Source organism: Saccopteryx bilineata, chromosome 4 (genome assembly GCF_036850765.1).
Source record: "Saccopteryx bilineata isolate mSacBil1 chromosome 4, mSacBil1_pri_phased_curated, whole genome shotgun sequence".
Classification (NCBI taxonomy): Eukaryota; Metazoa; Chordata; class Mammalia; order Chiroptera; family Emballonuridae; genus Saccopteryx; species Saccopteryx bilineata.
The window spans coordinates 251,463,490-251,475,520 of record NC_089493.1 but is presented as its reverse complement, the minus strand read 5'-3'; the positions used below and the strand labels follow the sequence as shown (position 1 = coordinate 251,475,520).

Sequence of the window (12,031 nt, the reverse complement as noted above, 5' to 3'; positions counted from 1 at the left end):
TTTAGTATCAAACAAGGAGATATTCTTTACCTCTGCTGCTTGTCTCATATAAGCACATGGGGGTCCCGGAGAAACTGACCATCTCTTCTAGGCTGTAGTGCAAGGGTCCCAAACTACGGCCCGCGGGCCACGTGTGGCCCCCTGACGCCATTTATCCGGCCCCCACCGCACTTCCGGAAGGGGCACCTCTTTCATTGGTGGTCAGTGAGAGGAGCATAGTTCTCATTGAAATACTGGTCAGTTTGTTGATTTAAATTTACTTGTTCTTTATTTTAAATATTGTATTTGTTCCCATTTTGTTTTTTGTTTTACTTTAAAATAAGATATGTGCAGTGTGCATAGGGATTTGTTCATAGTTTTTTTTTATAGTCCAGCCCTCCAACGGTCTGAGGGACAGTGAACTGGCTCCCTGTGTAAAAAGTTTGGGGACCCCTGCTGTAGTGGGTTAAAGCAGATCTCGGCCTCTGGAATGTGTAGTTGTAGGTCCTTTCCTGGAGCACTATTATTTGAATGTCAATTTCTGGGAAGCAGGAAAATTCAAGGCAAGAGTTCACTAAATCACAGACATGGTGACAATGCAAATATTTAGTGCTGGTGGTTGACTCTGTTATTTCCTAGGTAACAGTGTTGGCCAGTAGTTTGGTTGCCATTTCTTTTTTATAAAATAAGCAAACGCTTACTTATGATTGATTCACATACATAAAATTATATAGAAACAACACACAAAACAAACTGCAAATACTCTTTGGTTTACTCATCAAAATAGCAAAAAATAGCAAAAACCTTATCAGTTAAATAAAAACAAGTGGCATTCTTTATTTACCTATCAAACCTTAGTAAACACTGAAATGCATCAATTTTCATTCTTGTGTTCTGTAGCAAAATCCTTTCCTCTCTTTTGCTCCTCATCCCCCACTAAATTATTTTGATGAGCTCATCTCTAAAAATGAAGATTGTTTTATTTTTCTTAATAGCACTTACTTTTTATTGTCCTGATATCAAGAACAATCTTGATTTTTTTCTTTGTCTCTTACATTTGAAATGAATATTAAAAATGGAGAGTCCATCAGCACATGTTCCAGATAACATGAAAATTAAACCCTCAGCAAGCATTTCAAGGCAAATGGTACGTCATTACATTTGGGGGAATTACCACGTTTCGGGAAGTATCGCTGTTGGTACTAAACAACTCCAGGACTCGACTCCAGAAGCATATTCTTATATTATACAGTATTCATAATGTCAACTACAGTTGATTTCTACAATACTATTTCAGAGAAGCAGTTTTCTATTTCTCTGAGGGTTCAAATTTGATGTCCTTAATTCTTCAATGTCTTAATTCTTTTTTTTTTTTATTTTATTTTATTTTATTTTTTCTATTTTTCTGAAGCTGAAAACAGGGAGAGACAGTCAGACAGACTCCCGCATGCGCCCGACCGGGATCCACCCGGCACGCCCACCATGGGGCGAAGCTCTGCCCACCAGGGGGCGATGCTCTGCCCATCCTGGGCGTCGCCATGTTGCGACCAGAGCCACTCTAGCGCCTGAGGCAGAGGCCACAGAGCCATCCCCAGCGCCCGGGCCATCTTTGCTCCAATGGAGCCTTGGCTGCGGGAGGGGAAGAGAGAGACAGAGAGGAAGGTGCGGCGGAGGGGTGGAGAAGCAAATGGGTGCTTCTCCTGTGTGCCCTGGCTGGGAATCGAACCCGGGTCCTCCGCACGCTAGGCCGACGCTCTACCGCTGAGCCAACCGGCCAGGGCCCAATGTCTTAATTCTTAACTAAGACTTAATTCTTGAATGTCAATGACAAAAAAATCTTTAACAAAAGGTAGACTTGAAAATGGAATTGTTTCAAAAGGAGAAATGACAGCAAGATAAAGTTGTTGGCCTTTTAAAAGAAGTACATATACATGGTAAGGAATAAAAATGAATCAAAATACGTAGCTCTGTACATAGCAGAAATATCCAATGTGCTACCAACACAATAACTGCCCTAAAATATAGGCCTTGAGGTTTGGAGTCACACACACTTTTTCTCTGTATAACTATGTTTGTATCAAGCAACCACACATCTTTTCCATGACCTGTTAATGCTTAGGAAGCTTTTAACCACAATTTTTGGCAATATGCTTTTCTTCAAATAAAACAAGCCTCATAAAACATTATCATTAATGTCTGACAACTGAACTGGGCAAAGTCTTTCTGAAATAGGTTTACTTCTCAAAAAAAATTCTTATTTTCCTTCATAAATCAACAGCGGTAAATCAATAGTGCTCCGTCTTCAAACAAATCACGAGCAGTCATAATCTTAATTCACATGCTCATATGTTCTCTTCATCCAACATTTTGTTGACACCTTCGCAAAGTTTTTGTAAGTGGGGTTTATAATTCCCAAAGGGATTATACAAGGCAGCCAAAAAATCACAATCTGAAAAATGATCAAAGACGTTGTTAACCCGTCCGTGTGACTTGGCGGTGAGGTGACGCTGAATGATCTGGTGGAGCATCTCCCTGCACTCGTTCAGCAGCCTGGACAACACGTTCCGGTCGAAGGTGTAATCCACCTGGTGGAAACTGACCACGGTCATGGCAAGTTGATGGACTTTCTTCTTAAACTTTTCCATCAGTGCCAGCTCGTCTTGATTAAACTGATTATTCCTGTAGAGAATGGCCAACTTGATAACGGTTTTGATGAGGTTTTTGATGATTTTCTCCGCCTCCTTCTTGTTCTGGGTGTACTCCTTGGTCACCCGGTACAGCTCATCGAGCACTTCGCTGCTCGTGTCATCGATCAAGGTGGTCGCGATGGATTTGGAGACCATTTTACCCAAGATCTTCTTTTGTGCCTGAACAGCCAGGTTTTTGGAATTAAAGACATCTGTGGCCACTAAAAACAAAGGGTGGGGGACAACAGATCAGTGTCAGTGACAGAGCAAATTCAAAAACAAGTATTAAGGTGTAATTTCCTTCTCATTCTCCCACTCTATGATTTGCCTTTCAGCTACTGACATTAGCTTCTGTTCATAAAAAAGAGAAAGGAAAAACTCCCTACATGTCTGGGCATTAGGTTCTCGTTTGTGCATTGAACAGGTTGTTGTGCGTAATCTTTAAGGTCTTTGGCAATTCAAGTATTTTATACCTTGTGCTTTGTAGTCAATACTTTGTTTAGAAGTTAAAGGGTTCAACCTTATTAAAGATAACACTTTCTAATTATAAAATAGTATGTCTCATGAGGCAGTAAGTTTTAATCCAATGTTTTCCTAGTTTAATTTTATAAAAATATATATCAAAAATATAAAATCAACTCCAGAATTGTCCTTTGGGAAACAGCAAGATCAATTTAAAGAAAGTGATTTAAATGTAGAAGGGACAGACGACAAAGCTATGATATTGAGTAGAATGGCAATTCCACGCAAGCAAATCAAAAGGAGCACCCTGCTTTATAACCTGCTTTCCAAAAGTCCCATTTCCCAAGGCGATGGCCATGGCCAGTACCTATCAGTTGGCCATCCGAATCACCCTGAATTTCAACTCCCAGAAGTTGAATGTTGGAAAAAAACCTTCCCTGGAGAGCTTATTGCCTGTCACTTGCTATTTCTAATGAATAGCCTCTGTTCGCTTACATTTTATACATTTTGAGGAACTAACCAAGCTGTATGAGCTAAGAAAATGTGCCACATGAACAATATACTTTGAAAAAGCTGGTGTTTCGAGTTTACTTTGGAAATGATCATAAGTTAATCTGACAGAGGTTGAAGGCACATATTATACTAGTTATATGTGTCAAATATTGTTGAGACACTGTGTGGTGCTCCTAGCTTACAGCCAATCAGGGACAATGCTCAATCCATATTTATTCCCCAAATGCAGTGCATTTTTTCTCCATTCCTCACCCCCACCCCCACTCTGGCATGCTGCTCCACTACAGCTAGGCTCTCTCTCTTCTCCTAGATCCTCAGAGCTGTGTATCTTAGGGTCTCTATCCCACCTGTGTCCTCCCCCTTACCCAGTCTATTAGCCAGGAGCAGCAAGCTGTTCTCTCTGCATATGCGAGTGGATAGATAAGTCTAGGCCTGGCTGTTGGAAAGCAGTCATTCAATAATAAAAGATAAAAGGCTTAGAAACACAGATTGTGTAAAAATAAGTCAGGACATCAATGATATAAAATTATTTCTAGTTTGGACGAACTGACAACATTAGAAAACTGCGGCTCCCAAATCAAGGCTGGGAGGACATATAGGAAAATGACTCCCTCAGTGTGGAACTGCTCTGTTAGATTTGAAATTTGGGCCAAAGTAGCTCATGGTATATGGTATAGGTAGCTGCAAAGTGTTGTCCCGTGACCAGAACATCATTCATAAATATAGAGGGCCACAAACTGTGACAGAACATCTTGACTGAACTAGAAATATCCTCAAACAAATTCAATATTTAAACTTCTGAAACATGAACTGAAACTGCAGAAGAAGAAATGAAATCTATTTTGAGAAAGAAAAGGAAAGTGAAAAAGCATGAGAAATAGGAAACTTTACGAAGGTTACCAAGCTTTTCTATGCTTTCATCATTTAAGCAGTAGTCTACTTCTATTCCTATTTTTCAGTGGTTTGCAAAAGAGCATATGGGTTAATGCACACTAAAGAACTGATATCAAAGGAAATGGCATACATGTAGTTGATATTATCATATTAAGACCAAGGACTATCTTCCATTATTGAACTTATGATATGGACCTCAACATACAAATAAACCTGATTTATACAGAAAGGTATAACCCCCAATTTTCAGACACACAGTAAAAAACCTGGGATTGCAGGAATTTAGTTTATATGAAGTTCAAAGTTTATTCTGCTTTTAATCTATTAGACGAAGGTGCAGTCTACAGACATCCCAACTAGGATTTTCTGAAATGTCTACTAGATGGAAGTACTGTAGCATCCTGTGAAAGAACCGAAGCCAGAGGGAGAGTGGCCCCAGATTCCTCTGTGTTCCTTTTCCCTGGGCTGGACCTGCATGTTTGCACCTCTTCTAAGCTACTTTTCTTATTAAATCTAACTGTGCCATTTTGTTTCCAACAAACGAACCCTTGGTGTTGCAGCCCTGTAACTTCCCCAAGAGAAAGCACACCAGGCAAGGCTGCTGCCAGCTAAGCGAGATCGTTCCCCATTTGCCGAACCACATCTGAGCCAGGACAGAGAAGTGGATGTCTGAGGCTTTCATATTTGTCCCAGAGAACTTCAAAGCCTGCTCTAGAAACACATCAGCAGCTTCGCACTCTCCTTGTAGTCTTCTGATTATATCTGGTGCAGTCATCTTTTTTAAACAATTTTTACATACTGATTTTGGCAAGAGAGGAAGTGGGGAGTGGGGAGTGGGGGGGGGGGAGACGGGAACATCTGTTCCTGTATGTTACTTGACAGGGATCAAACCGGCAACCTCTGAGCTTCAGGACAATGTTCTAACCAATGGAGCCATCCGGCCAGGGCTGGCGCAGTCATCTTTTAAAATGAGAATGAAGCTGTTTCTCCCCCAACGCAGGGAAGACATGCATGCAGATTTCTCTTCTAGCATTAGTGAAGGGTTTTTCAGAGCCAACTAGGGATTGTGGCTGAGAGTGGTTGGCCAGGGCTGTGTGGTCTGTGATCATGAAATATGATTTCCCCCTTAGAAAATGAACCGCCGCTAGCCATTCCTGCTCTGGCTCACTTGTCAGCTCCACATCCTCTACCCCCTCCCGTAAACGCCTGGTATATCTCAGAGCTAGTCCTGGACCAAGTTTTCCTGCTTGCCTCTACCCTCACTCCTGCGTGAGCTCATCCACCCCCATGGCTTCAGAAACAGCCATGTGCCAATGACACCCACAGTTATAACTCAGCCCTGACCTCTCTTGCAGATTCATTTTGTAAATGCATTCAAGGTTCTTCTTTTCCTTTGCTATTTGGTAGGCATCTCAAGTGTATCACGTCAAAAACTGAATCATGGATGCCCCTGCTGCCCCCCAAAGAACTCCTTCTCCATTCTTCACTATCTTCATTTAAAGCATCCCTTCCATCCATTTGTTCATCAGAGACCTGGGAGTCACCCATCATTCCATTCTCCCCCTTACCCAGTCTATTACCAAATGCTTTCTATTTTACCTTTCTCAATTTTCTAAATTCTATCCACTTCCCTCCATCTCCACAGACATCAGCCTAGTTTATGTCCCTTTCCAATCTCTTCCCACATAGTAGTTTTTTTTAATGTAATTTAGAAGATAATACTCGATTTAAATTGTTTGCTAACCATCACTCCTTCTTGTTCTTGAAATTACAGGCCTATCTCTACTTCTAATGGGATCTCTGATTAAATATGTAACAGAGGGATGGAACAAAAGTATGTCCTGAAAAACAATGAAGATGTGAATAGATGTTCTCAAGGAGAAAGTGCTGAAAGTATTGAGTTAATGTTTTACCTATTTGAATGAGTTCACTTGTGTTTGAAACTATATAACCTGATCAGGCAGTGGTGTAGTGGATAGAGCATCAACTTGGGACACTGAGGACCCAGGTTTGAAACCCCAAGGTCACCAGCTTGAGCGCAGGCTCACCAGTTTGAGTGCAGGGTCACCAGCTTGAACATGGGATCACAGACATGACCCTATGGCTGCTGGCTTGAGCCCAATGGTTGCTGCTGGCTTGAAGCCCGAGGTCACTGGCCTGAGCCCAAGGTCACTGGCTTGAGCAAGGGGGTCACTGGCTTGGCTGGAAAAGGCACATATAAGAAAATAAGCAATGAACAACTAAGGTGCCATAACGAAGAACTGATGCTTCTCATCTCTCTACCCTCCTGTCTTTCTCTATCTCAAAACAACAACAAGAAAAAAAAAAAAAAGAAAAAAAATATATATATACATGTACGTTATTGACTAGTGAAAAATGATGCCGTATATTTAAAATAAACATATGGCAAAATTTAAAAGTGTTTCATAGAAATAGTTGTAAATGTTATTTTGCACCTACTTATCTTACCTCCCCTCCCCCCAGCTTCTACATCTCCTTTCTTGGCTTAATCAAAAGTCCATTTCAGCAATGTTTGCTGAAAAGTAAGTTGATATTCAGGGAATCCTGGCTTTAGCATCAACAATTATAAATCTGGAGATAAACATCAATGGTAAAAATATACTGACACTTGTATACATTAAATAAAAAGAAAGTATTTAGCATTGACTAATAAAAACTATAGTTTCATGAAATTAACAAAAATTCGCCATTACGTTACTACAACAAAGAAATTGCTAATATTGTGAAGCACTGAAGTCACTCTTTTATGAGGTCTCCAGCAAATATATAATTTCTTCATCCATCAAATTTGTTATACCTGGAACTTTTCAACAGTGACCACAGATGCATATTTATATCACTGCTAATTCTTGCCTAGTTAAAATTTGATCAAGTGGGCCCAGTCTTAGGAAAGATGGGGAAGAAATACTTAGAGAACATGGCTGGCTATGGTGGTCTGTTACTAAAAGTTCTTTAAATAAATATATAAAATCTTATCTCTCTTACATCTGAGTAACTCTAAATCTAAGTGGGGCTTAACAGAAAACAGCTTTGGGGATAAGCAAGTGGCCATAACCAACTGTAAACACTGTCACAAGAAGTCAACAGGCAGCGCTGACCTCCCGACACTGGGATTGGGAGTGCTCCAGGAAGGCAAGGGGCAGTCCAAGTGGCTGGAGAGCCTCCACACTCAAAAAACCCAAAGTGAGAAATTAAACAGGACAGAGAAGGAGAAGCACACAAGAAGAAAAAGGGAGAGCAGGGGATGGGGCGAGGACCACTGTCAGCAGAGGAGCCAAGCTTCCAGCAGGGATGGGGTGCGACCCTGACGGGTCAGAGAACTGACAGGGCAGTCAGCCAGAGGCGGTCTTATCCAGAGAAAAGAGACAAGTGCCAGGCACCTTACCCCCCAACATCGCTCTTTGGTTACACGAATGGAGACCCAAAACAAAAGAACATCATCTTGAGAGAATCAATATGTCTGGGATCCTTAACCTGATACCAAACACAAATTTTTCTGTGTATGAATTTTCCTGACACCACGTGGTTAAAAACCAATGGAATGCATCATCGCCTGTCAAGCTGAGTCATTCACTCCGTGTTACTTACTGCTTCCAAAAAGTACATGCTCATTTAGCCTGACCAGGTGTTGGTGCAGTGGACAGAGTGTCGGACTGGGATGCAGAGGACCCGGGTTCAAGACCCCGAGGTCACCAGCTTGAGCGTGGGCTCATCTGGTTTGAGCAAAAGCTCACCAGCTTGGAACCAAGGTCGCTGGCTCAAGCAAGGGGTTACTCGGTCTGCTGAAGGCCCACAGTCAAGGCACATATGAGAAAGCAATCAATGCAGGTGTCACAATGCACAACGAAAAACTAATGATTGATGCTTCTCATCTCTCCGTTCCTGTCTGTCTGTCCCTGTCTATCCCTCTCTCTTACTCCTTCTCTGTCTCTGTAAAAAAAAAAGAAAACAAAAGAAAAAAAAAAGTACATGCTCATTTAAAAAGGTAACTTAATAAAAAAGACAAATGTAAGGGTAAGTGGTGACTTTAAAATTGGCCAATAAAGAGAAAAGATATCACTGGGTGGCTTTTCAATAGCATACAAGGAACTGTAAAGCACTCCCTTCCAGATGCTTTTCTTATTTTTTTAGCAAGAGAGAGAGACAGACAGACAGGGAGAGAGATGAGACGCATCAATTCTTCATTGCAGCACCTTAGTTGATCATAGATTGCTTTCTCCTATGTGCTTTGACCAGGGGCTCTAGCTGAGCCAGTGACCCCTTGCTCAAGCCAGTGACCTTGGGCTCAAGCCAGCAACAATAGAGTCATATCTATGATACCATACTCAAGCCGGTGAGCCCACCCACAAGCTGGTGAGCCTGCACTCAAGGGAGATGAGACTGCACTCAAGGGAGATGAGACTGCACTCAAGCCAACAACCTAAGGTTTCAAACCTGGGTCCTCAGCGTCCCTGGTCAACACTCTATTCACTTCACCACTACCTGGTCAGGCTAGATTCTTTTTGTTGTTCTTCACTTTGCTATTTGAGAACCCTGAATTGTAGAAAACTGATAGTGCTACAAACGGCTCTTGCCCACAGAGACACACACATCTAGTGGAGGTGCAACTGATTTCTCATTTCCTTGTTTGCCTGTGCTGCACTTGGAATTCTCCTTTTATAATTCTCCAATTATAAGAGCTTACTCATTCACCATTCATTAATGAGTTAAGGAACATCTTTGACATGCACATTTTGTATTTGTATGAAAGTCATGAGCTTACCTTCTTAAAAACATACCCCTTAACACATATTAATTTAAAGTAAAAAAAAAAAAATGCCTGACCCTGTGGCGTAGTGGATAGAGCATCAGAGTGGGATGCAGAGGACCCACGTTTGAAACCCCGAGGTCACCAGCTTAAGCATGGGTTCATCCGACTTGAGTGCGGAGTCACTGGCTTGAGTGTGGGATCATAGACATAACCTCATGGTCACTGGCTTGAGCTCAAAGGTTGCTGGCTTGAAGTCCAAGGTTGCAGGCTTGAGCCCAAGATCGCTGGCTTGAGCAAGGGGTCACTTGCTCTGCTGTAGCCCTCAGTCAAGGCACATATGAGAAAGCAATCATTGCACAACTAAGGTGCCACAAGGAAGAATTGATGCTTCTCATCTCTCTCCCTTCCTGTCTGTCTGTCCCTAGCTGTCCCTCTTTCTAACTCTCTCTCTGTCTCTGTCAAAAATAAATAAATAAATAAAGTAAAAAAAACAAAGTACAGTATAAGCTTGTCGAGAACTAATACATATTTCCTGTGGCAACTTAGTCCCTCAGGATCCTGGAAAAGAGGAGTTTATGTAAGTCCAAATATTCTGTATCTAATGGCTCCGTGTACTGCCACACTGCTCAGGGATAGCACTGAGACTTGGTTTCCCCATCTATAATATGAATAATGTCCCCCACCCCAGGGAGTTGTTCCAAAGATGAATGAACACAGACCACACAGGACATGTCTCACACAATGCCTGGCACAGAACAGCCTTCTCCACAGGTTTGTTTAGAGAACCCAACAAACTGCACTTCAAATACATTCTGATGGTCCTTTGTACTGAATCACATTTGGACAAAATTAATCAACTCCTTCTGAAAGTAACGTGGATCTGGGAAATGCAAAATCCCAGATGGCTGTGTGAAAACAGGGACCTCACACAGTTCACTTAGTGAGAAGCTACATTTCATGTTCCATGATGACATTTTCTAAAAAAACTAATACATATTAAAACTTCATTAGGGAATTTCTCTTTTCTAAAGGGGTGGAATCTCTTGTTAGCAACAGATTCAGTACTACAGGGATGCTGACAGGTAGTGCGAGGGTAGTTTGTCTAGAGACACCTGGAGAACAGAATTACGGGCTACTACAAAGAGACAGGAGAAGAAGCAGTGTCAACATTCATGCACAACTGTGCAACAGAAGCAAGATGTAAAGGAAATGGGCCAAACATAAAAGTTGAAGTGAAAACCCACAGCAGCCGACAAGATCATGCAGTCACGTTACCTCACACAGCGGAGAACCCGAGGCAGGGCAAAGAGCCAATAAGAGCGGCGTGGTCAGAAATAACAGGCTCAAGGTCGAGAGTCCTGGGTTGTAAACTTGGGTGCAACTTAATTTCTTTGAATCTCAGTTTTCTCATCAGCTAAGTAGGGCGTCATTTCAGCTTAACTGAGATTTAATGAGGCGCAAATCTGAAAACACCCAGCGCACGCTGGTCTCGTGACAAAGTACAAACGCGCACTGAGTTACGCTCCCTTATTTAATATCGTTTGAAACGGAGGAGCAGGGACTCCAACCGAACATTTACATGCACTGTGTTCTTTCTACTCATTTCTTCTTTTATTCCCTGTTTTCCAAATTTGCGGACAAGAGAAATTATGTCATAAAGGAGACACTATGAAGCCTTTCCCTGTGTGATCTCAGACTACTTTTGTTGTATTCATTCTGGAAGTTCTTCATGATTCTGTGTCTCTTATTCCCTTGGCTTAGTTTTGTGATGATTGAAAATTGAAAAATGTCATTTTCTGAGTTTCAACTCCTTTAACTTCCTATTAGACCCCATCTCTGCTCCAAGAATGTCATGATGCCTCAACTGCTTTCTGCACGGAAGAAGCTCTCATGAGAGATCCCTGCTGCTCTAGTTTCCTAATCCAAGATTGGGAGAAAGTGTGGTGATATTTGTATGAAGTGGTAACGTTGGACCCCAAGGAATGTCAGACTGGTAAGGATTAGGACAGAAGTTACAGGAATAGAAATACATTTTGTGGCTACCGAAAGGCAGAGTGGGAGGTTGACAGCTTGACAGCCCACTAGCTACTACCATATTTTGAAGTTTTACCGCCTAATTCCTAGAACTGCCCAGAATCTGCACTTATTTTACTGAAGCTTCACAACCACTTTTAGGAGGTTATTATTATTCCCCTTTTACACACAGGGTGACTGATGCCCTGAGAAATTAAGTTACTTTCTCAAGACCACAGGTCAATAGTGGGAGATGAACTTGAATGCTGATATGTCTAATACCAAGCCATTCTCTCAAGAATGTCATAATACTACATAAACTTTTTTCCCCTTCTAAACCTGAGCTTTAAAAAGACAGCTTCCTCTTGCAGCTATGGGAAGACCTAGTAATAGTCAACTAAGTAAAGTGAAAGAAGAGAAAAGAGAAAAGAAAAAAAGGGAAGAGAAGAAAGAGAAAAGAAAAGAAAAAAGAAAAGAAAAGGAAGAGACTAGTTCTCTCTAGGGAAGGAAATGGATTCCCTAAGATAGATCAACCCAGCTGACTTAAAAACTGTATTTTCAGGGATAACGTGGTGTAGTTTTAAAACATTTTAAAATATAATTTTAAAAATTTATAAAGAACTTGTAAATCTCAACACCAGGAAGGTAAAAAATCTAATCAAAAAATGGGCAAAAGAAATGAATAGACACTTCTCCAAAGAGGACATACAGA

General features: G+C 41.4%; 1 protein-coding gene across 8 annotated transcripts in view; it reads right to left on the bottom strand.

The window, feature by feature from the left end:
- Positions 1-912: 912 nt before the first annotated feature.
- TNFAIP8 (TNF alpha induced protein 8) overlaps positions 913-12,031 on the bottom strand; it is a 134,191-nt gene continuing 123,072 nt past the window's right edge. For all 8 annotated transcript variants that reach the window (XM_066274149.1, XM_066274150.1, XM_066274156.1 and 5 more), the window contains one exon: positions 913-2,887. In XM_066274149.1, coding sequence (XP_066130246.1) covers positions 2,322-2,887 — 566 coding nt within the window. In that variant the 3' untranslated portion in view covers positions 913-2,321. The remainder of the gene's footprint in view (positions 2,888-12,031) is intronic.